General features: G+C 39.2%; 3 protein-coding genes across 3 annotated transcripts in view; 1 reads left to right on the top strand and 2 right to left on the bottom strand.

Annotated features, from left to right (window-relative positions):
* The window catches only part of LOC116292144 (solute carrier family 2, facilitated glucose transporter member 8), a 42,345-nt gene that overhangs the window by 9,972 nt on the left and 7,593 nt on the right, over window positions 1-24,780 (top strand). Inside the window, exon 3 of the mRNA XM_089028960.1 lies at window positions 16,057-16,270. The gene's annotated coding sequence lies outside the window, so the exon portion shown is untranslated. The remainder of the gene's footprint in view (window positions 1-16,056; window positions 16,271-24,780) is intronic.
* On the bottom strand, window positions 571-3,554 carry LOC116293172 (uncharacterized). The gene has a single exon (XM_031700565.2). It carries the CDS (start codon window positions 3,028-3,030, stop codon window positions 1,858-1,860), a length of 1,173 nt encoding a protein of 390 aa, XP_031556425.2. The 5' UTR covers window positions 3,031-3,554; the 3' UTR covers window positions 571-1,857.
* Window positions 18,735-21,135, bottom strand: LOC116292146 (dopamine receptor D5-like). The gene has a single exon (XM_031699405.2). It carries the CDS (start codon window positions 20,955-20,957, stop codon window positions 19,839-19,841), a length of 1,119 nt encoding a protein of 372 aa, XP_031555265.1. The 5' UTR covers window positions 20,958-21,135; the 3' UTR covers window positions 18,735-19,838.

The following is a 24,780-nucleotide window of genomic DNA, read 5'->3' as shown; positions in this document are numbered from 1 at the left end:
TCTTTATTGTTTTTAATTAAAAAAGATAAATTTCTGATAAATTGAGTTGTTTTTTATTAAGATATCATTTAGTTCCTGAAATTTCAGTTTTATATCCTGTCATTCCGCCTCTCAACTTGTTTGTTTGTTGTTTTTATAAGTGTGTTTGAAAACGAAAAAGCAATAATTCAGTTGCTAAAGCAAAATTGAAATTTAAGATAAGGATCTCGTTTTTACCAAACAAACACACACAAAAATAAAGGTGCAGCGAGCTTGATTGCTTTTAAGCCTAAAAAAGTTTCGAAAGACGAACGGCGACAAGGTAGACAGATTTAAGATAATTTATCATTGACATTGTGATGAGAGAAAGAGATAAGAGATCTTTGTTCCAAAGTGATATTGGTATTTCGTTTTAGATGGCGTTTCTAGAACACTTAGAAGATATTATTCATGTAAATGGCTATCCTGTAAAACAGTTATTTTACAGACACTGAAATGACTGCAATATGAATGATCGTTACAATACTTTTAAACTATAAATTTTAATTCGACATTTAAATTATATGTTATACGAAAGAAAACTACTCAAAATGAAGAAAGAAAAACACTTGATTTATTGATGTAGTTTTTATGCCACGTTTACCAATACTCAAACGATAACTTTTACTTTGAAATTACGTTAATAACACGTACATGCTAAAGAAACTACTTGAAAAAAAAGCCCCCAAACTTCTATTTGGCGCGAAAGTCTATTCGTTTCGTTTTTTAAGGCCCTTCCAGACTTTTCAAATAACTATTAAGATTATCTGCTTAAATCTTTTCTTAGCAAAGTGAAGTTAGTAATTATTTTTTAAATCTTTTACCTCAAATTTCATTCTGCAGTTAAACCTCTAAATGAATAATAGCAAAGATATTTATCTTAAATTTTTTACATTGGCATAAGATTATTAGGTGTTATTTACCTATTCAAACAGTAGAATAAATAATGACTTCCTGTAGTTTCTCCTCTCTGATGAAGGTTTTTTTTTCACTCAATCCAAAAAAATGGCAAGGTTCTAGAAATTTCCAAGCTACGACAGTTTTTCTCCCGCAAGACTAAGCAGTTCTGAATGTGAATGCTCTGTGAAATATTAGTGTTATCTTGACTGGTGATATAGTAGTCTGTGTCCAAATATCTCACACCTTCTATGGACGTATTTTGTTTTTCCGTTGTTGTTAGCAGTATGCTAATCTTGATTTTTGCCGTTTAAGAGTAAGATCTACTTTCGCCACGACACGAACAGTGTGTTCAGACAAACAGGAACGCCAGCTCGAGTCGTGATGTGATATCATCAACTATTATTGTTCGGGAGGTCGATTAGGTCAATATTAACATAAAAGCACTCCAAGAGTTTGTCTTTTCGCGTCGGTGGCGTACCATATCAACCTTCGGGCATTCGATAGTCGCTTCAGTATTGACATTTCAAAGCTAAATATCTAAAGAAACGATTGACAATTCTAAAAATACAATCAGTAATCAAACGTCGGTGAGGTTTTTTTTCGGACTTGTTCCGATTGTTTTCTCCAAAACACCACTGTCTTTAACAAAACTTTTAATTTGTTATAATGATAGTGGTTTGCTTCAGGCATCAACTCTGTTCGACATCTCCAATCATTTGTCTTTAACACGAGATATTTTCTCACTCAAGTTTAGCCCAATCATTCTCTCAATGTTTTCAATGATGCTTCATCGAGCGTATAACATTTTAAAAACCATTTTCGCTTCGTATTTTCCATTGTCACAAGCGACAGAACAGCCGTGCATATTAAGTGTAGATCCGACCTCGGTATGTTTGTTGACAAAACAGTTTTTTTAATTCTTTTGTGATGGGAAAGAATTTAGACAAAAACTTCTTTCTTTTTTCCCATCTCGTCTATCTCTTTAGGTCGTAGCGCTATAGTTTCACTCAACTCGTAGCTACCTTCGTTTCGTTTCTTCAATCGATATACCAAAAACGCTACCAGTAACACTGAAAACAACGCTCCAGCTAATAAGGCAATTAATATTTCCACAGTCACAAAACCAAATAGAGTTTTCCGGCTCGCTTTTGTCTCTGGGCCATCTTGCCCTTCAACAGCTTTAACACCAGGACTACCTTTTGTAACACTAGCCTCGGTGATGGGTATTACAGTCTGATTTGTATTATTATTACCATGGTTAGTAGAGTTTGGACTTGCGGTAGTCGAGGTTTCGGTCGGTTTTGGCGTCAATGTGGTCGTTGTTACAGTAGTTGTGGTCGTTGGAGCACTAGAATTGACCATTGGAGCACTAGCTGTGGTCGTGGAAGCACTAGTTGTAGCCATAGTAGTTGTAGCCAGAGTAGTCGCTTCGATTTCTGTAACTTTGGGAGGAAGCGTCGTAAGGTTATTTCTTGTCTCCTTCGTGCTCGGAGACAGTGTTGACAGTGTTGTAGCATTTTGGGATTTTCCTGTAGTAACTGTAACTTTAATTCCTGTCGTTGTCGCCGGGTTTGTAGTTCGAGGAACTGCTGTAGTTGTGTCGATGTTTGTTGTCTTTGAGATGATATCACGAGCAGTGCTCGGGGACGGAGTTGAAGCATTAATTCGACCCGAAGTTGGTAGGACTGTCGATGATTTCGAATCGACCGGTTTTGTAGTAGTACTATTGCTACTAGAGCTTCGGGATAGTAATCCGCTAGATTCTGAAGACGACTGATTCGAAGGAGACATTGGATCATCGTTTGCTACCATATCGTATGACTCACTATACGTCTCTGAATCCCCCGAACTCAATTCCCTTGAATCTTCATCGTCATCTTGGTATCTCTTCTCACCTCCAGCACTTTCAGACGAAGTTTTGTGTCCCTCTGTCGGTTCGTACTCGGCTACAACACGCTCCTTTACGACTCCGTTTTCATCAACTGTTTTGATTTCGACAAGTCTTCGTATTTTAGGGCCGCTTCTTGGCTTTGGTTCAGCACTGTTGATCATAAACAACACAAGGGCCAGGACAACCAAACCAAAGTTTGATATTCTTTGACTTTGAACCATTTTGAGTGTTCTGGCTTTGTAAACTTGGGTTTTGAAACAGCCTAGTCCTTTCCACAGAAAATTTGAGAGAGCATAATATCTTTCGCTCTGTCTATTTGATACTCTATCAAGAAGGAATAGGAACCAACGTAACTAATAATAATTCCCGGTCACTTGATGAAAGGTTTATCGACCTCCTATAGACAGACTAGATCTTCTACGACGAAAACGATTTGACCAAGCTCAAAGTTAAAAACCCGAATGGAAGTTTGACACACTACAAATAGAATACACCACTGGAGTGTCATGTGTCGTCCACTACGGTACAACGTATCCGGTTTTGTAAGAGGAGGAGCCTAGCGAAGACAATAAATTTCACTTTCTAATGTCGATTCAGGCCGCAAATATCCGAATTTAATGAGTCACGGAGAAAAACAGTCGTCCGTGATCCAACTGTTGTCTCGCTAGATGATTTATAACACCCAAGGACTATTCAACAAGCACTCAACAAAATGAGCTACCAGTCTAGGAACCCGTAATGCGTAGCCAGCGAGAAAAATTCATTAATTTTTCACCAAGCCGGTACCGTTTGTCGCCGAGAAAAACCTCATTTCCACTCTGAGAAATTTAAATATTTATGACGAAATGGTGTTATTTTAAATTATTTCTGAACTCTTGCTGTTCGCTTGACGAATAAATCTAAGTAGTCATCGTCGCTACCATTTCAGCACATGGCTACACTACGGACTTGACTCAAAAATCACCTCTTTATCACACACAGGCAAGAGCCACCTGTTTTAACTTTTTCTTCTAACACGTGGCCTAACACTAGAGAATTCATTGTCGCTCAAATATTATAAAAGCTGCTCTTCTTCGATACCCAAACAATCTATTTCCAGATCTTTTTGTCCTAATTTAGTCAACATTGTCGGCGAATTCTGTTCGGGTGATTAGTTTTTTATTCCAGAGAATCGAACGAACGAAAAGCATTTTATCATGATTGAATTTTTTTAGATTAAACACCTGAAGTGAAAATTTAAGCCAAACGCTTAACTAAAACAGAACATCTTTCATACATTTATCTCTTTTTTTTCTTATTAGAAATTTCAAAAACTGTATTAAAGAACTTGAATAATATTATTATTTTTTATGACTAGGTATTTCGTATAGATCAAAACGCAATTTTCAATTTTCAAAAATCTAGACTATCTAATCTGGGTCTCAGATCTCAGACACAATTTCCCCAGATCGGCCGAATTTGGATGTATATCATGTTTTCAATTTCGTTTCAGTTGTAAAAGAAAGCTTGCTTTTACGAGGATGAGATTGGATAAATAATAGATACTGTGGTGGTGTTTTTGCCGTCGGCGATCGATTAGATCCTGAGTCACAGTCGTCTGAGTATATCTATAATGGCCGCGGGCTGAAAAAGAGACTGATTACAAGTAAACTGAGCAAAAAGTTAAACTAGTTGGGGAAACTGATGGGGAAAATCCCATTTCATATTTTACATATTTATTATTTTTATCAAAAAAATTCACAAATATGGGTGGTCTACAAAACTGTTCCCAAGACAACGGGAAAAACCAACCACAGCTGTGCAAAGCATTATGGGTCATCCAGGGGGCAAATATACAAAGCTTTGTTACGATAATGAACTAGATTGACATTTACGGTTCACAACAAGACAATTTGACAAGAGATGGATTAAAATAAATGGACTAATCCAGAATTGAGGAAATTTCTCAAATATTGCTAGGTCGTCATTCCAGCATCCTTGTTTTGTTTTGCCCGCTGAGCGACCCATAATGCCTTGCGATTCAAGATGGCCGCCGCATCGTCGAAGTGGTTCATTGAAGACACACAACAGACCTTTCACGAATTCGATTGACTGACCACGATTGTCGAGGTTGAACTTGATGCTTGCCCTCCTGGTCGCGCTGCTTTGGGGCCGTTGATGCAACGGGTCCACGTGGTATGTTTAGATCATAATTTATATTTCTAGGAAGTTACTTATTTTAATCAGTTTGTAATGCGCGTGTGAGCATCTCCCTATGTAATACGCGAAATATAAGTATTAAATTATTATTATTATTATTATTATTACTATTATTCGATTATTATTAGTTCAGTCTCGACTTCAAACCATTGTTTTGTGGTCATTTAAGCGAATTCATGAAATAGCACTATTGGATTATTAATGATTGATTATTGATTATAACGTCCTGAAACCCTAATCCAAACCCCCCAAAAAAACCTAACCTTAAAATTTATATATTACGGAATCAGTGCCATTCAACGTAGTCTTACTTGAAGCAGTAAGGAAAATCGTTTTCGAACATAGATGCTGAGACCGAAATGTTACATTGGAAGTAAGTTAATTAGATGTATCAAGTTATAAAACTCGTTGAATGTTCATAATAAATCGTTGGACTGAATATGCAGAAATCAGAGGATAATTATGTCATAATTTTACACTCCTAATAACACTCCTTCCATCTGAAGAGACTTTAACGATATACGCAACCAGTTCCTGTACCGATTTTCAGTGAATACCAGGAAACAATTTAGCACAACTTTTTTGCTGCCTATAATCATTAGAACTAAGACCTCGGTAAACTGAACGTTGCGAGAAATATCAGTAAGTCTGTCTTCCTTTAGATACATTTTTGTTATCTACTCCACACAGAGGTTTTTTTTTTCATATTTGACGAGGTTATTTTAAATAAAAAAAATTCATGGAATGATTCCCTTTAAATTGGCTGAATATTCGCTCAAAGTCTCAGTTGTAGTTCCAAGAATAAAAACGAGGGGGAAAAATACATAAATGAATAAAGTGATAGAGCAACTGGTCAAAATTGTGAGTCGGTTTTCTTCAATATTTTCTAAGGCCTTATCCTTCGTGGCCCTAAAACATAAATCCCATAACGGCATCATGTTTATTAAGTTTGTTTGATGCATTCTCGATATGAGATATTAAGTTATATCTTACCACTCATAAACATCACTCTCTTTAATATAAATATTTATCTATATTTGCCTGACAAATGAAGTTATATTATGCGGTCTGAGATAAAACATTAGACATTTTTCCCCTCCCAAGGTTCCCCACCAGAACACTAAAAGCGACTGTCAAAATATCAACCAAGAGGTCTATTTGTATAATTTCCCAGCACGTGACATATATCTAATTTCCAAATTGAAACTAAAACTAATACCTTAGCGCTGCTCTTAAGTAGACCCATCGCAAAGAGCACTGAAAAACATCTGCTTCGTAAGATAATGTAAATAATGTAAAAAACTAAGCTTTCGATTATTGATCTAAAGAATTTAAAGATAATACAAATAGAAGCGGCAGTCTATAATAAATAAGACAGTTCGCGAACACTGATTAACAAATATAAGTTACTCAAAAGCACACTCAAATGTAAAGTAAAAAAAAACTTGGGATAAAATATTGTAATTGCCGACTTTAGAGGTTCAAGGTGTGATTTTCTGGTTCACTTTTCCCTGATAAGTGACATTAAGTATTCACATGTGTAAGCCTGGATATTATTTTACTCTCAATGAATTTTTTCTTTCGTTTAAATGATCGTGCTTTCTTTATCTATTACAGTACTGACTCTCATTTTCCTGACGTCTGTCTTATAGCCTCAAGCCGTCACAAATTATCTTCACTTCGAATTTTTCACTGTCCTGTCCTGTCCTCTCTTCGCCTCTCTTCTCTCTTCTCCCTTCTCCGTTTCGGGGAGTTTTCGATTTCTATGTCCATTCTACATTTTTCTTACATTTTATCAATTTATTTTTTGTTTCATTCCATTTTTCTGCCATTCATCTTCACTAGACTTACTTGAGTCATGTGTAACAATTCTCCTTACTCTCCCCACCCTTTGCCCATCTCTTGTCCTCTCGGCATTTTTTGGACTCTTATCTTAATGAGCTTGTTTTTGTTGTTGTTTTTTTTTCAATCGAAATAACACCTTTTTCCTGGCGTTTCTTGTCACTACGGCTTCCATATGAAAAAATATTATCTCTTTCCTTTTCCTAATTCTCCGCCCTCTTCCTTAGTAAGCTTTGATCTTGATGACTCTGTTTTCATCGGTTATCACTTCCTGTTCTGATCTCTAACTCACTTTAATCTTCCCTTTTAAAGTTGTTTTCCCATCTCGGGTTTCGATTTTCGATTCTCCGCATGGTTCGATTGGATTCTCTGGTGAGTTACAACCATGCTCTGACTTAGATTGGCCCAGACTTTGTCCCAATCACGCTGATTTATCCTTCGGATCGGCACCAATGTCGGGATACTTTATCTTGCGAGTATACGTCCCATTAAAACAAATTGAACCAGAAAATGAAATCTGCATGCATATTATGCTTACTCTAATCTTCATCATAGCATCATGCACTATTACCATCATAACTATCATCATCATCATCACTGTCATCATTCTCATCAACATGTATCATAATGTAACCGGCGGCAAGGCGCTCAGCTATGAATCAGATTGCAAGTGGTTTTGACAAAAGAATTTATTGAAAAATTCACACAACTTTACAATACACGAAAAGAAACGGGAACGAGATTACAGGATATCTCTTTACATCGAAGAGAATTCCTTGTCTTGATATGTGAAAATATCCGTAGACAACGCAACGTCTTCAAGAACTTTTACTACACTGATTTAAGCTTAGTTTGGGCCTACTTTTATGGGAAAACCTGCATTCTTAAGACCTTACACATCCTACGCAATGTTGCACGCCCTAGGCGCAAACAGGATGTCCCAAACACGAACTTACGTAAACAAGCGCCAAACCTAGGCATGACTCACTGTAATGTAATTACGTAAGAAAATTATTTCTTGCTTACGCATTTTCCACGCAAACAGTTAACTAAAGAATTACATTCCTATGTGTACACGAGGCATTCCTAATTAAAAATATAGATTTATGACTAAATAATTACTGTCCAAAATAGTGTCTTTTGACTCTGTCACACTTGCTTCTCCTTTTTGTTTGCTTCGTCCTCGAGCAAATTCAGGAACAATGATACGCAGGTGAACTCGTCAGTGCTGAAGTGCGAATCTTGGAAGATTATAGAGGTTGCTGTGTTGGCCTGCCGTTGTCCTTGTGGAACGTCGGAGTACAGGTGCAGCCAGTTCTTCCTCAGACGCATCATCACTATCATCATCATCATCAGGTTCAGCTGGTTCTGTCATTGGTTGAAAGGCGATTGTCATTCCTCCAATGTCATCTTCTTCATCTGATGATTCTGGCGATGCAGTACATGTTTGTCTAGACCTGTCAGCTTGCCTGTGTCGTCCTCGTATCTCCAGCATTGGTCTTGGACACGCTTGCATTTCTCCTTGACTAACAACTTTATCTCCTCCATGTCCATCAGCTCTTTCAGCGACATATGTATTGTTGTCTCTTCGTTCGACGATTTTGTACACTTGGTTGTCCCATTTATCTTGAATCTTGTTTCTTCCTCTGACTTTACGGTTGCGAAGGAGTACTCGCTCTCCAACTTGTAGTGGTTCGGCCAGTGCTCTGCCCTTCTGGTCATGGATCTTCTTTCTGACGGTAGCAGCTTCCTTCAAGTTTTGTGTCACAGTGGTATAAGCTTCTCGTAGACGAGTCTGGTGCTTGGTAATCCATTGCTGGTTGTCTACTGTCACTTGTCTGTCATCATCAGGAAGTAGAATGTCCAAAGGTAGCTTTGCATCTCTACCAAACATCAGGTAGAAGGGTGAGTATCTAGTCGTTGCATGTGGCGTAGCATTATAGGCGTAACATAACTCTTTCAGGTGTTCAGGCCACCTTCTTTTCTTTTCTGCTGGTAGAGTTCTTAGAAGCTCATGTAGTGTACGGTTGAATCTTTCGCACTGCCCATTTCCTTGAGGATGATAGGGGGTTGTCCTTGACTTCTTAATTCCATACACTGCACACAACTCCTTGACTAGTTCTGCCTCAAATGACTTGCCTTGGTCAGAGTGTATTCTTTGGGGGATTCCATACACAAGGAACCATTCTTTAATCAGGGTCTTGACTACGGTTGTAGCTTTCTGATCACGGGTAGGTACAGCAATTGTAAACTTTGTGAACACATCTGTTAACACGAGGACATTTTCTCTTCCATCTGTTGCAGGCTCAAGCAAGGTAAAATCCATCGCTAGCACTTCCAATGGCCTAGTAGCTAGTAGGCTGCCCATCGGCGTCTTGACTGGAAGGTAGGATCCTTTGGCAATGACACATCTTTCACAATTTGAGATCCATTGCTTCACATCTCCTTGCATACCGGGCCACCAACATCTTTTCCTCAAGAGCTGTTCTGTCCTGTCTTGTCCTTGATGTCCACATTGATCGTGCGCACCCTTCAGTACTTGTGATTTCATTGATGTGGGGAGTAGCAGTAACCGAAGCTCACTTCCCTGTCCGACTCCTGTACGGCGGTAGAGAACTCCATGGCTTTCCTCAATCCTGTTCCAGTGACTAAGCAACTTCCTTGTATCCCTTGTCTCTTGTTGGCTTTGCCTTTTACTTGGCCGACGTCCAAGGTTTCGGTAGTGGAGGAGACGACTGATACATGGGTCCTCCTGCTGTAGTCGTTGGATCTCTGTGAGAGGTGTGGTTGGGAATGAGGTTGCTTGCTCCTCCAGCGCACTTGTCTCTGTGTTGCTTATGAACGCTGCTGATACCATCAAATGTTGACGTACCTCTTCTGGTAGGTCTGTAGTATTGGTAGAGTAGGCTAGGGTACTTCTTACTTCAACTGTGGTTGGTTCTTCATCTCGGTTGATGCGACTTAGAGCATCTGCATTCTGGTTGTGACGTCCAGGGCGGTACTTGATGGTGAAGTTGAAGTTTGCTAACTCTGCAGCCCACCTCTGCTCCACAGCTTTCAGCTTACTCTTTGACTGTAGGTATGTCAGCGGGTTGTTGTCTGTGTAGACGACAAACTTCGATCCCAGCAGGTACTCCCTGAACTTCTCACATACAGCCCACTTCAAGGCTAGTAGTTCCAGCTTCCTCGATGAGTAGTTCTCCATGTTTCGCTCTCCACCTCTCAGGCCTCGGCTGGCATACGCGATCACTTTGACTCTTCCGTCCTGTTCTTGGGACAGCACGGCTCCCAATCCTTCGTTGGACGCATTCCGTCTCTAGGATGAAGGGCTTGGTGTAGTCCGGGTAGGCCAGCACTGGTGCTGAGGTTAGTAGATTCTTTAACTTGTTGAAGCTCTTTTGGCACTCTTCTGTCCACAGTACGCCAATCTGCTTCCGGGTGGTCTTGTTACTTCCTCCGCTCCCGAGCTCAGCAACTAACTTGTGCAGCAGGCCTGCCATTTGAGCGAACTTGGGGACAAATCTTCTGTAGTATGACGCGAAACCAAGGAATGATCGCACATCGCGCACTGTCTGGGGGACTGGCCACTCGTTAACTGTCTTTGTCTTTTCAGGGTCTGTCTCGACACCGTCAGCAGAGACCACGTGCCCCAGGTAGGACACCCGATCTCTGAAGAGTTGACACTTGGTTGGTTCAACCTTTAATCCATGATGCTTCAGCTTACTGAATACCGTTTCCAACCGCTCAAGATGTTCTTCAATGGTGGATGAGAAGACTATGATGTCGTCCAGGTAGACCATCAGGGTGCGAAGTATGTCCTCTCGGAAGACTCCTTGCATCAACCTTTGGAAGGTCGCTGGGGCATTCTGTAGTCCAAACGGCATCCGAGTGTACTGAAACAAACCCATGGGCGTTGTGAACGCAGTCTTGTGCTGATCATCAGGATGGACTTCAACTTGATTATAGGCTGATGCCAGATCTATGGTGGAAAAGTACTTTGCGCCACGCAGTGCCTCCAGTGATTCCTCTATCCTTGGTAGGGGGTACTGATCACGCTTGGTTTTCTGGTTCAGCTTCCGGTAGTCGACGCACATCCTCAAGGCTCCAGACTTCTTTCGTACAAGCACTATTGGGGAGGCATAGTTACTCTCACTTGGACATATCACTCCTTTTTCTAGCAAGTCTTGTAGATGCTGTTGCACCTCCTGGTATTGGTTTGGAGGAATCCTTCTGTAACGCTCTGTGACAGGCACATCATCGTCTGTGTAGATGCGATGATATGTTGTCTTTGTACAGCCAAGGTCCTCCTTACATGAAGCAAACACCTCCTCATTTCTTTCGAACATCTGGAGAGCTTTCTCCCTCTGAAGTTCCGTCCCGGGGAAATGTTCCAGGGTAATCCCGTGAGGGGGTGTCTGTATCCTTTGCCAACGTACTTTGCCCACAGCTTCCCGTTGGGGTGGCATCTGAGGGTCAGCACTAAGGTTACAGCACACTGTCACCATGTTATTCTCGTGTAGGAACTCCAACTGCTCTCCTCTCTTGACCATCTCTCCCTCTCGCACAATTCCAATCCGCGTCCTCGGCTTTAGCCATATGTCCTTTGCCGTCTGGTTGGCAACTCTGACATAGTAACACGTCTTGGTAGTATCCACGAGAGTACTGGCCACGGTGAGGTTTCCTTCTACTGGTACACCAAGGGGTTCGATCACAGCATCAGTGCCCCATGATGGGCCTGTGACCAAGATATCAGATTCTGTGAAAGCAGGGACCCAGACTTTGTCTGAGCCGGCTACTTTCACGAACCCAGTTTTACGTTTACTCTTCTTCTCTTCATCTTGCAGGATCTGTTGGTATTGGGGCACCTGCCCAAGAACGTTGGTTCCCAGTAGGCCAGGTACCCTCCTCTGCATTACTGTAGTGGCTGCTGTGTCCTTCGTGATGAAGATGCCGCACCCAGGGACCACCACTCCTCCGATCTCTACTGTAGCGACGATATATCCAATGTAAGGGATGTCCAAACCGTTAGCTCCTCGCAGCTGCAGTAATCTTGTTTCAGGGTGTAGGTCTCCTAGGGTTGGCTGTAGCTTTTCCCTGTAGAACGACTCGGTGATGAGGGTAACCATGGAGCCCGTATCCACTAAGCTTTTCACAGGTACTCCGCCAATCCTCGCCACCACTGTGGGACTTGTCCCGACAAACTTTTCGTTCTGAAAAAGAGAATTAGAGCCACTACAGTTCCTCTCCACGGCGTGGCTCACTGCCGTGGAGAGCTGGAGTTTGACTCCTTCTGTGGTGCTGCTGGTGCCTTGTCTTTCAGGGGCTTTGGGCAGTTCGGCCGAAGATGTCCAAGCTCGTGGCAGTTGTAACATCTCCTCGGACCACGTGGGGGACCTCGTGGTGGTGATGGGCTTGCGAACTTCATGGTAAGTTGGGTTAGCAGCTTCTGCTGCTCATCCAGCAATTTTTGTTGCTGCATGAGCCTCTCCACCAGGGCCTTCTGTCCTGCTGTAAGCTCTTGGATGGCATTTACTTGGTTGCTCTCCACCAACACCTCCTTGGCCGCTGCATGGCGATGTGCTCCTCTATCTGTGTCTTCCGAGCTACGATAGGCCTCTTGCCTCACCTCGTTGAAGGTCTTCTCGGGATGTTCTCTGATATAGCGTTTGAGATCCCTGCGCAACAGGTTGTCACGCAAGTTCTCAACGAATGTGTCTCTGAGGTTCTGGTCCTTGTTTTCCAGGGCTCCTACGTGTACTCTGGTTATGTGCTCCGCCATTGACATCAGGGCATGGGCAAAGTCCTGGATGGGCTCCCTGTCACCTTGTTTTCTGGCGAAAAACCTCTGGAGAAGCTGGGTCTTGGTGAGCTTCTCCCCGAAGACGTCTCTTAGAATCCTGAAGAAGCCATCCGGGTCTGTCCAGTCATCCACAGGCCTTAGTCGAACTTCATCTCGAGCCGCACCTTCTAAGCTATGGTACAGGAAATCCACCGCCTCTTGACCAGTTAACTTCTGGGCAGCCACAGACCTCTGTGCATCCGCTATCCAGTCTTCAAGCACTTTGTCGTCTCTGCCACCAGCATACTTTCTCAGCTTCTTCTCCCTTGGCACTGTCACTTTTACCACTGGTGCAGGAACAGGTTGGGCAGGGGGTCCTCCTTCAGCCTGCATGCCATCCAGCTGTGCCTTGAGTGCAGCCAATTGCTCTGTGAGTGCAGCCACAGCTTCTTCTGCCATGATTTCAGTCTCGTTCCCGTTGGTAAATAATCAGTAACTACTAATGTCAACTTTCTTGCAATCCCACTTCTGACACCAAAATTGTAACCGGCGGCAAGGCGCTCAGCTATGAATCAGATTGCAAGTGGTTTTGACAAAAGAATTTATTGAAAAATTCACACAACTTTACAATACACGAAAAGAAACGGGAACGAGATTACAGGATATCTCTTTACATCGAAGAGAATTCCTTGTCTTGATATGTGAAAATATCCGTAGACAACGCAACGTCTTCAAGAACTTTTACTACACTGATTTAAGCTTAGTTTGGGCCTACTTTTATGGGAAAACCTGCATTCTTAAGACCTTACACATCCTACGCAATGTTGCACGCCCTAGGCGCAAACAGGATGTCCCAAACACGAACTTACGTAAACAAGCGCCAAACCTAGGCATGACTCACTGTAATGTAATTACGTAAGAAAATTATTTCTTGCTTACGCATTTTCCACGCAAACAGTTAACTAAAGAATTACATTCCTATGTGTACACGAGGCATTCCTAATTAAAAATATAGATTTATGACTAAATAATTACTGTCCAAAATAGTGTCTTTTGACTCTGTCACAATAAGCATCGACAGGCGTCATGTATCATCATTACTATCATCAGCATCATCATCATGTATCTTCATCATCACTATCATATCAGTTTCATTATCATGGATTATCTTCATCATCACCACCATCATTATCATCATTTCAAAGCTTCAAGCGCAACTTTTAATTTGTATCTATGATGCACTCGTTCATTAGGACATCCCCAAAATAAATGGGCTTTTTGCTTCGCTATATTTTAGAATTCAAAAAATGAAATAGAAATAAAGGGAATTTAGATATTGATTTTTGTGAAGGAAGGAAAACCAGAGAATATGCCAGAAAAATCATCGAAGCACAGAAGAAAAACCAAAATATTATACTCTCATACATCACCGAGTCCTGGAATCGATTTATTTTCGGCCTGTCAAGTGTGATGCAACTGAAAGGAGCCGCAAGCTCCGTGGGAGACATTGTGGTTCAGTTGCCCGGGGAGGGTGGGGGGGGGGGGGGGTACTCCACCAGAATTTGGGTAGGGGTGTTCCGCTGGGATTCTGAAAGCGGTACCCTCTTTATGATAAAAAAACTCAAATTTGTGGACCCTGTTTATGACATAAGATATAATTTATTGCACTGAGTTCCTGTTTCAATTATCGTGTTTCAATTATCGTGCCATAATAACCAGTTTCGGTCAATACGAAAGTAGAAACCCTGAATATGACAGGAAACTCAGGAAGAATTTGGAACTTGAGTGAAATTGTATACCCTGTTTATGACAAGAAGCTCGAAAAACCATACCCTGTTCAGCGGATCATCCCCGTATAGTCCATATATGGGAGTACCCCCTCCCCCCTACCCCGCGGGTTCAGTTGTAAGGGAATTCCGTGGAATCGTATATACATTTTTTTGTATGGAACAATCTCTTATCATTTCGGTCATTTTTTTTCACTGTATTTAATAAAACCCTTTCACGTCCTTTCAATTTTATCGTTATTGCAGACTTTATTAATCAGCCCGCATTACTTTAATGTGTTAACCATCTTTTTCACCAATGTAACAAAACCTTCGCTTATCAGACCGAATTAAGATAAAACTGATAATGATGGTTATGGTTATGATTATCATCGGTTCATGAGAGATAAGTGCAGATCTAGGGTTTTGAGTTGGCACGTTTACCTCAGAAATAAGTATCCATTTTACATTCTCAGAAATGGTATATGTACTTTCTACTAAATCCTTTGTAGAGAGTTTCACAGGCACCGAGTGAGCCTATAGAGGCTTTGCACCATCACATGCCGGCGCCAATAATACAGCTTGGACTGCCTGTGGTTAGATGGTAGAACAATAAAATCCCTTTTTCTCTTGATAATTGAATTATTTCTTATCAGTAAAACGATTGTTTTGTACCTGCCATCGAACGTGGCTGCCGTCAGGTGATGACGCATTGCCTCTATTGAGATGCGCGTCGTGGTTTCTACGCTTCTCTCGTGTTCTCGCAGCATCCCGCGTGCTGTTTGGCCGTGCTGTTTAAAAACTCTTAACCGGGGCAAGAGTATGTAAAACGAAAAACTATTTTACCTCAAGTGCAAAAATTAACAGAAAATGCTGTTTTATCAATTTTTTCCTATAAGAGTTCAATTTCAGAGCGCGAACGCGGCAAAAAAATTAGAGTGAGCGTTTTAAATACTCTCTTGTGAAAAAATCTAAAATGTCATTTCAACCGAGCGCACGTTATAACTCGTTATTTTATGATCCTTGAATCACTACAGGAGACGATGCGTCAATATAATAACAACCTCAGGCACGTTTCATTACAAAGTCTATCATAAGGGGCGGCGGAAGATGAAAATCTTGGGGTGGGGGGCACTGCAAAAACTCTGGGGGGCACTGCAAAAAATCACAACAATAACTTAATAATGGCAATAAATCGAATCTATGCATTTATATTTCATTTGAACCAATATTTTGTTGGGGTGCCAGGCCCCCCCAAAAAAATAAGTGGGGGACCCCCCGGTTCCGCCGCCCCTGATATCATAAAAAAAATTTATATTGGCATTTGAACCAAACAGAGCGCGCGTTATAACTCTAATTTATAACAATTACCTCAGGCATTTTTCATTACAAGTCTATGATAATTAAATGCTTCTGCGCTCCATAACCCTAAACTTAGTAATTTCAGAATTTCAATTATTTTATCTACATTCAGTTTATTGCGGTATTAGGTACAATTTCATCGGTAACTTTGATACTTTGTCGTCTTTTTTCTTTCTCCCTAAACTTAGTAATTTAAAAATGTCAATATTTTGTCTATTTTCAATATTTATATTTGTTGTCAATTTACTGCGGTTTTAGGTACAATTTTATTGATAACTTTTTCGTGTTTCTTCCGACAGCTGGCAACAACACTACACAAGCAGGTTAACAATATGAGGTTGCATTGTTTATCGATGTGGAAGATTAACAAGATAATCCATATTGAACGGACGGAAAAAGCACCTCACGTACTTCAAGAAGAAAGTTCTAGAATTGCGTGAGTCCAAATGAGTTAAGCTTTGGTTTGGTTTAAATTGTGATAAGAGGTATCAGGTGCAAAGTGGATAGATGAAGGTAAGGGTGGCTTTAGATAGCTAGATAACATTACGTGTGTGCATCGTATATTTGGCGTACACCTCCCCCCTCTCCCCCCAATTCCGGTCCCACCCCAAATGTCTATTTTAAATTATGATTTTTTTAGAGAGGATAAAGAAAACAATATTTTCCCTCTTACGTGATGTTTTTAAAACAAACCTCTTATGTTAGAGTTCTTTGTTTGAGTCATCCATAATTCTGTACTGCCTACGACGTCATGTTAGGAAAACTCAACAAAAGTTATTTTGGTTTCTTTTGAGTAATATCGGTTTTCATTTGGCCAACGTAGTGGTCTTTGTTTTTTGTTTCATTCTTGGGAATAATACACATAATACGCCAGGGTCGGATCCAGGGGTGGTAAAAGGGGTGACGGGGGGGGGGGGTGGTTAAAGGGGTGACTGGGGGGGGTGGTTAAAGGGGTGACTAGGGAAGGGGGTAAAAGGGGTGACTAGGGAGGGAGGTGACTTGGGGGGGGGGGGTAAAAAGGGTGACTAGGGAGGGGGGTGACTAGGGGACAAGGGGTGACTAGGGGACAAGGGGTGAATAGAGAGGGGGGTAACTGGGGGATGGTAAAAGGGGTGATTAGGGGGGGTAAAGGGGTGACTAGTCAACTCCTTTCGCTCAAATTTCTCAGTATATCGTTAGTAACAGTCACCCTCCTTTTCCTCAAATTCCTGGTAAAACCTTTGTAATGGTCACCCCCTTCCTAAAATTCCGCCCCTGTACATTTTAAGAGTAAAACATCTCTCAAGCGGAAAACAAATAAAATATACAAGGGAATGACACGAGAAGATGCTTTTAAACGAGCTCGGTATAGAAGGGTATTCAGAGTTGTGTTTGAATAAAAAGTGATTATCGATACACATTTTTTTAAAGAATTCTTAAATCCATGCCCATTGTTATGGTCGGTATTCAAGGTTGTGTCGGATTGGAAAGGGTTTCAATACCAATGTATCTTTCAATAACTCTTCGTTTTGATCGGTCTTCAAGGTGGTGTTTGGTTTATAAGGGTTTTACTAAACGTTTTGAGGACCGTTTTTGTCGTTCTTTTTTAATTTTAAATTATTTTTAAAAGACCGAATTTGATGAGTACCAGAAAATTCAGTTGCTTTATTAGAGTATCGATACCTTCCTTTTCATGTAGTTAGTTTTTATATGATCTCGTTAAGTGGCACTTAAGCTCCATTCGTACTCTCCTCAATGCAACACACGTAGGAAGATTTCTGGTCTCCGCTGATTGGCTGATCGAGTACCTCGTGACCTTGACCTCACCGATTTTTTGGTCTCAATAGTTTCTAAATATAATTTAACCTTCAAGGAGTTCTTATAACGCCGAACATGGAAAGTTTATTTTTCTAAAGTGCTTCTTAAAATAAAGAAAAAGATCCAATGACTTCGTTTTGCTTTGCTCTTCCTCTATTCTTTTCTTCCTTCGGTATCTTTAGGGTTAGTCATTGGGAGTTTTTAGTAGTTGTTGGTTTCGGTTTCGCTTAAAATTGTTCTCAATCAAATTTTAAAATAAATGCGAAAGGGGGGAAAAGGATAAAAGGAAAAATAGGAAAAGTGGAAAGGAAGAAGAGTGAATGAATGAATTTAGGAAAGGAAAGGAAAGGAAAGGAAAGGAAAGGAAAAGGAAAAATAGGAAAAGTGGAAAGGAAGAAGAATGAATGAATGAATAAAGGAAAGGTAAGGTAAGGAACAGCAACACGAGAAAGAAAATTGTCAACAACAAAAAAGAGTTCAAAGGAATATAGAAAGAAAACAAATGGAGTGAATATAAAAGGATGCGGAAAAATTCTCTGTCAGCTAGCATTATCATCTATTCAGTACAGGTCATAAGAAGGAACGAATGAGCGAGTCTTGAATTGAGCGAGTCTATTGTTTTAATTAAGACATTATGAGATGCCGAGAAGCAACTATTGGAAAATATATGAACTGCACAGCTGTGAGGATAGCCTTTTTATATAACTTTACACTTTTCAATTTGAAGCATATCTAAAAAGCAAATGAATTTGCTGGTAGTTGGAACAACATGTGAAACACCAAGACTCTTAATTATTTGAAAACATAACCCCGCCACTCTTTGATTTATAAATTTTCTACGTTTGTCCCCTCGGCATCCCATAATTCAAGATTGCCGCCGTATCAGTAAGAAGGTGAAAGAAAGAATGAAAGAAAGAAAGAAAGAAGGAACAATATTTCATCTAGACTTTCTTGAATTCGCTTGAGTGAACAAGAAACGATAGTTTGAAGTCGACGTGTTTTCATAAATGTGCTGTGTTATCAAGTCAAAACGGTCGTCATCTTATACATCTAATAAGGTTTCACGCATGCGCAGTCAATACGATTCGTGTAAACGTGGCGACTCGAATCCTATGCGGAGAAAATCGAGTCAATTTTAAGAGAAGTGAAGATGTAAACAGAATGAAACGGAAAGAACATCTTGTCAAATTTGTCATGACTTTATTTGTATTTTACTTTAAGACGTTCAGTGCAAACAAATTTTTCATTGCCTGTCGTCTCCGTTTCCTTAGCAACTAAAAGCAAACCGTTTTCGAGTGGACCAAGGTCTTGTGGCTAGCTAAACCCCTAGCTCGAACTGGATTATCTATGTTCTAGTTAATATTATACGTGGTGAAAACCTCGTAATTCATACTTAAGAATAGTTAAGAATAGTTCTAGCATTCCTTTCGTGATTTTGTTTCAAGTCTACATTGAACTCCATCGCCTCTTCGTATCTTTCGTAGGATTAACGGCTGTTCTTCCTATCACACAGTCAATATTAGCATTAAATTCTGAACTTTCTCCAAAAAAGTTTACCTACATTCTAATCTTTTCATCAGTCTACTCGGCTATTTAGAGTTTCAATTATGACTCATAGAATCTTTTCCAAGTAACTCATTATTAATATGATCAATTTGGTTAAGCGATGCAAATTTCGACGTCTCCGTTCTGACATTCACACCAAAAATTACCTATAATCTAATTTCATTGGATGTCGGAGACTGCTGAGTAAAATGACAGCTGATAACACGCTCTCCGGCTGCAATAAGACAATTCAATTGGTTTCTAAAAATCTTCTATTTAATTTAATGTTTTCAAACTCTTTCGTATTAAGACAACACGAATGGAATTGTAAATTTGTCCATACCAAGAGCTATGGTGAATAATATGGAAGAAGTTATGGCTTCCTTCTTCACCAGTTTCCTCATTTTTTTCTTTCTTTTTTTTTTTTTTTTTTTGTCGTATGCTCGTGTTGTTGACTTTCGACTCTTCAAGGCAAAGAGCTGAATGAGAAAGTAATTAACCTTGTAAATGAAACTAACTCGTGGAAAAAGAGCTATTTTTATTTCGGCTGTTGAAGCCGCAGTGGAAAAATCAAGATGAAAGTTTTCGTCACATGAGTCTGTTTCAGTTTTGATTGAAAATCGGATTTATTTAGCTTAGTTATTCTTCCTTTCAATAAACTACAAGAGTGTATTTTCGTAATATATTAAAATGTATTTTATACTTTCTCTGCGAAAAGATGCGAGCAGCTTTCCTTTTTCTAGGTGTTTGGAGCGTTTTCTTTCGGTTCTCTAGATTCACATTGCCCTGCTTGAGTTGGTGATAATTTCCGAGAACCCGATATACTCATTTTTCCATTTCCTCGTCCTCGTCCTTTTTCGCAGCGACAAAGCTTCCTAAATGCTTTCTTAAAAGGCGAATACCTGAGACTGTACACCAAAGGATTGCTAAAAGAATTAGCAAACGCCAGCCAAGTTGTAATAAATGTAGCAAGGTTGTGAATAGCTTCAGGACCTGCCACTCTGCGATAAGTTCCTGTTACAAAAAACGGCGTATAACAGAATAGAAATACTCCTATGACCAATGCGAATGTTTTCGCAGACTTTATTTCTCGTTTGACGGACATAACTGGTTGTGTTCGTCGCTGTGTGCTTTCTGTTTCTTCTCCTCTTGTTCGTAGGCTTCTTTCCACGGTGCTGAGTCGTTTGACATGAGTAAGAGCAATGCGAAACACAAAGGCATGCGTGTAGAGCATTATCCCAAATGGGACAACGACAAACAAAAAAACCACAACAAAGATATAAGGTTTAAACTTGAATGACTCTGAAACTCTATAGGCAGTCCCACAACCGTACACCTCAGAACGAAAGTGATAATCGGCTACAGGAAGGTTGAGAAAAATCGTAGGGAAGGTCCAAATAAAGACAAGACACATGTAGACTCTTCTCTTAGTAACAGTCAAAGGGTAGCGTAGAGGAGTCTTGATGGCAAGATAACGATCTATACTTAAAACACAGAGGTGAAGGATAGAGACGAGTGCCAGAACAAGGCCCAAAGTGGCTACAATGTCACACCAAAGTTCTCCAAATATCCAATAATCTGATAAATCTGTAATAGCATGTAGCGACATCACTAGAACCATAGCTAGATCCGTGCTTGCTAGGCTCACTAAGATGATGTTTGTTGGAGTTCGAAGCATTTGAAACTTTGCTATGGCTGCATAGATCAAAGTGTTCCCCACTATAGTCGCGGTAATAGTGATCAGAATCACACAGTATTTAAATGACACAACTCCGATCCCATCCTTGCTTGTCGATGATCCCTCGCTTGTAAAATTGTTGCTTTGATTCGAAGTGGATGAGGTATTAAAAAATCTCATGTTGTACTGAAGGATGTACTGAATCAGTGAGTGGACGAACTTGGCTCTGTTGGGAACCTTCACTGTCTTCTCTTTCGGATTCTTCTTTATATAGCTTAACTCGGTGGAGTACAACAGTGATCCTTAGCACCTGCGAAATGTCATCTCGTATGCTTCAGATCTTCACTTTCGCTCTTCCAATTAAACTGTGCTCAACAACAAGTTAGTATGCCAACCCCGGCAGGCCTATATATCTATCGGTGCCCAGACGCCGCCAAATTTAGACTAATTTAAATTGCAAGAAGCATCGGACGTAGATTAGATTAGTATAATGAATTATTTACTAAGTCATTTGGCCTTGCCATCAATTGGCTTAATTCTTTCATTTCATGACCAAGATTATTTAATCATAGTCTTTGGATTTCAGTCTTTATTCGTCAATATGCACAGTGATCTGAACCGACATTCGCTAATAGCCTTCACAAACAACACTAAGCCGAACAAGTTTTTTCAAAAATGCAAAAGCCAGTCCTACAAATTTTACGCCATCTGTATATATTTAAAGAAAACAGCGAAATCTCGTCCTTTTTCAAGCCAAACAGCATCCCAATTCTAGTTCTCTTCAGGAAGTTTTGGCTAAATTTTTTCTAATTTTCCGGAAAATCAAAAGTGTATTTTGTCTACCGGCTTCAACTTTACGGAATAAATAAATCATTTTCATATTTCTTTAAATTGTTTCATTTTTGACAAATTACCGTTCAAAATATCGAGAAACTGGCGGCTTTTGCTGCCTTGAGTTCTGCACTCTTCAGCAATTGTAGTTGTTTAGCATTTCGTATGCTCTGTTACTTTGTTTATCATAAATAAAATTAAAGAACGCATACAAAAACATAAGATTACCATTTCAGTTATCGGGTCTTTTTACCAGTATTAATATTAATACATTATATTTTAGTAAATACCTAAAATTTTAAAACAAAAAAATGTATATGTAATCAAGAGAATATCATGTAAGTTAGAATTTTTTCTAGAATCTCTCACACTTCATTGTCATATTGTCACTTTTTTGTCATATTTCTTTACAGTTTATCGAATTAACTCTTCGTTTTTTCTGTGTAAACGATTTTACACATTCCGACTTTTTTATGTGAAACACTAATAAAAAGGTATGCGGCATTATGAAATAGCCTTCTGCACAAGCATATTGAAATATTTTTGACAAAAATAGACATTTTTTCAGCACAGTTACGAGTTCATCTCGATTAAATCTTGATCCAAAAATACTCTTTTTTCCTTACTTTTTTCCCTTTAATTTTCATGTAGTATTTATTCTTTTATTCTCTTGGCACTCGTCAATTCAAAATCAAATATTGAATGATCAAGTTTATTCAAACGACAGAATTGACAAAAATAATTTTTTTAAAATCCTTGCAGCTGATTCTTTCAGTTATAACCTTAATTTTATATTTATTCTTTCCCTATTCTTTCAGTAATCTTGTAAAAAAGCTTGACTTTTCGAGAGCCTTTTGTTTTCTTCAAAAACAGCAACGAATGAATCTGACAAACATAATATAATATGCATTTTATTTGTGTTCTGTTTACATCACTTTGAAGTTCCTCTATTAATTATCAAGTTGGTCTTGAAATATTCAAGGGCACCCTCTCAATGACAACAACCGCCAGCACAAGTAGTGAAAATAACCCTCTTTCGGGTTTCTTTAGGTTTTATAGTCGCAACCCAATTCAAACTACTCACCGCTTGCGGATCTAGTTTTAACTTCCCACATCACATCTTAGTAGAGTTTGTTAGCTCTCTCTCTCTCTCTCTCTCTGACTCTCTCCTCTCTCTCAGATTTTGTTATTTACATAGACTACACCACAATAATGGAAATCTTAATATATTATTATTTTATATACTATCTTGTTATTATTTATAATGATGTACATAGCTAGATTTTAATACACGACTTTTACGTAAACCAGTTATCACAACTCATGAAATTTCGTGACTAAATAAAGCTCATTCATCCATTCATTCGTTCGTTCGTTCGTTCGTTCGTTCGTTCGTTCGTTCGTTCGTTCGTTCGTTCGTTCGTTCGTTCATTCATTCATTCATTCAGTCGCTTCGCTTATAATTAAGTTATTTCTCACCTATTGTTGCTTTCGATCCTTTTGTTTTCCTTTGTTTTATGGCTTGCTTTTTTTCTTATTGGTTTGTTTTCTCTCTCCTCTACTATATAAACATCTCTCTCACTCTTACTTTCTATTGACTCCGACGAAAGACTAACGTCCGAAACGTCAGTTCCTATTTGTGCAAAACTTATCAATCTACGATAACATTCATTCATTCATTCATTCATTTGCGGTCGTTTCAGGGTTCGGTCTGTGAGTTAGCCGTGTCCTGACTTTGATCAACCCCAGAGGTTGTTTCAGGGTATCGATCTGTCAGGTGTCTGTGAGTTAGCCATGCCCTAATTTTAATAAGCCAAGAGGTTGTTTCGAGGTTAGCCGTGCCCTGACTTATATTATGATTATGTCAGTAATTCAAAAAATGATATCTTATATAAAATCGAATATGAAGTTGACTGCGCTCATACCACAAACACGCAACGATTTTTCTAGAAATGTGTGAATACGTGGTACCATAGTACTTTGCGGTCAGTAAGCGCACGCTGGCTGGTCAAAATTATTGAGGAGAAAAAATCCTTGTTTCAAATGCTTTTTCCTAGCTCAAAATCAGAAGTTAATATATTCAGCCTCATCTACTTAAGACGTTGACCAGAATAAAGTAATTAATATCAGAAAAATCCCCGTTTCATTATTTGAATTGTACCCTTGGATTTTCCATTGTTCGATATTCAACAATTTGAATGTAGTTGTACATGTTTGTGATATGTTGTCTGCTCACTTCCGTCAGTGAATGAGGAAAACACAGCAGCCGTTAAATTTCCATGCTTTAAAGTGTATATCAAGGAAAAATAATTGTTTTTCAAAATCACTTATATGTGAATAGTGTAGTAGCATGGTTGCAGTATTTTTGTATGTGGTCTTCTATTTTCAGAGACATAAACATTTGAAATACAATATGCAAATGCGATGACGTAAATTCAAGAATGGGTTACATTTTACAGTGTAATTTACGACAAGTGTTCTGAAGTGAAATAACCCAAAAGTGTACAAAGCCATATATTTCAGTCATAAGGATAATTTGCAAATGAAAAAAACACACAGTACTTTCCATAACAGCATTTTTGTATAATAAATTAGTCTTGAATTTACGTCATCTCATTTGCATATTGATATTTCAAATGTTTATATCTCCTGAAAGAAAATTTTACATACAAAAATACTGCAACCATACTACTACACTATTCACATATAAGTGATTTTGAAAGAAAAAAAATTCCTTGATATACACTTTAAAAGTTTTATTAGTTTTCAGCTCTAACAAGAGAGCATAGATATATTTATTCTCTCTTGGCTCTAGCTAGCTGCTGAATAGTCCCATACAGTCATTTAGTGCTTTATCCCGTTATTACATTCCTTTATATTTTCTTTCTTTTAGAGTGCAAACAATTAATCCGTGAAGCACTAATTACTAATTAGTACCGAAAATAGTGCTAATTAAACAATAGAAAACAATGGAATTTGCATGAAATTGTGCTATTTAGTATTACTTAAGTTTCACGGTTATATTGTTTGCACTCTATTCATTCAACTTTCTATCTATTATGTCTGTATAAAAAGGTATGAATAAGAAGTACTAGCTGGGACACAGGGAGCCCATTAAGTAACTACTAGGAACGTACTAAACTTTAAACCACTGATCACTTTAAACCATTTT

This window comes from Actinia tenebrosa, unplaced genomic scaffold (genome assembly GCF_029948245.1).
Source record: "Actinia tenebrosa isolate PJP-AT-01 unplaced genomic scaffold, QUT_ActTen_1.0 PGA_scaffold13__45_contigs__length_12533684, whole genome shotgun sequence".
Lineage (NCBI taxonomy): Eukaryota > Metazoa > Cnidaria > Anthozoa > Actiniaria > Actiniidae > Actinia > Actinia tenebrosa.
This window is presented reverse-complemented; position numbering and strand designations above follow the sequence as displayed.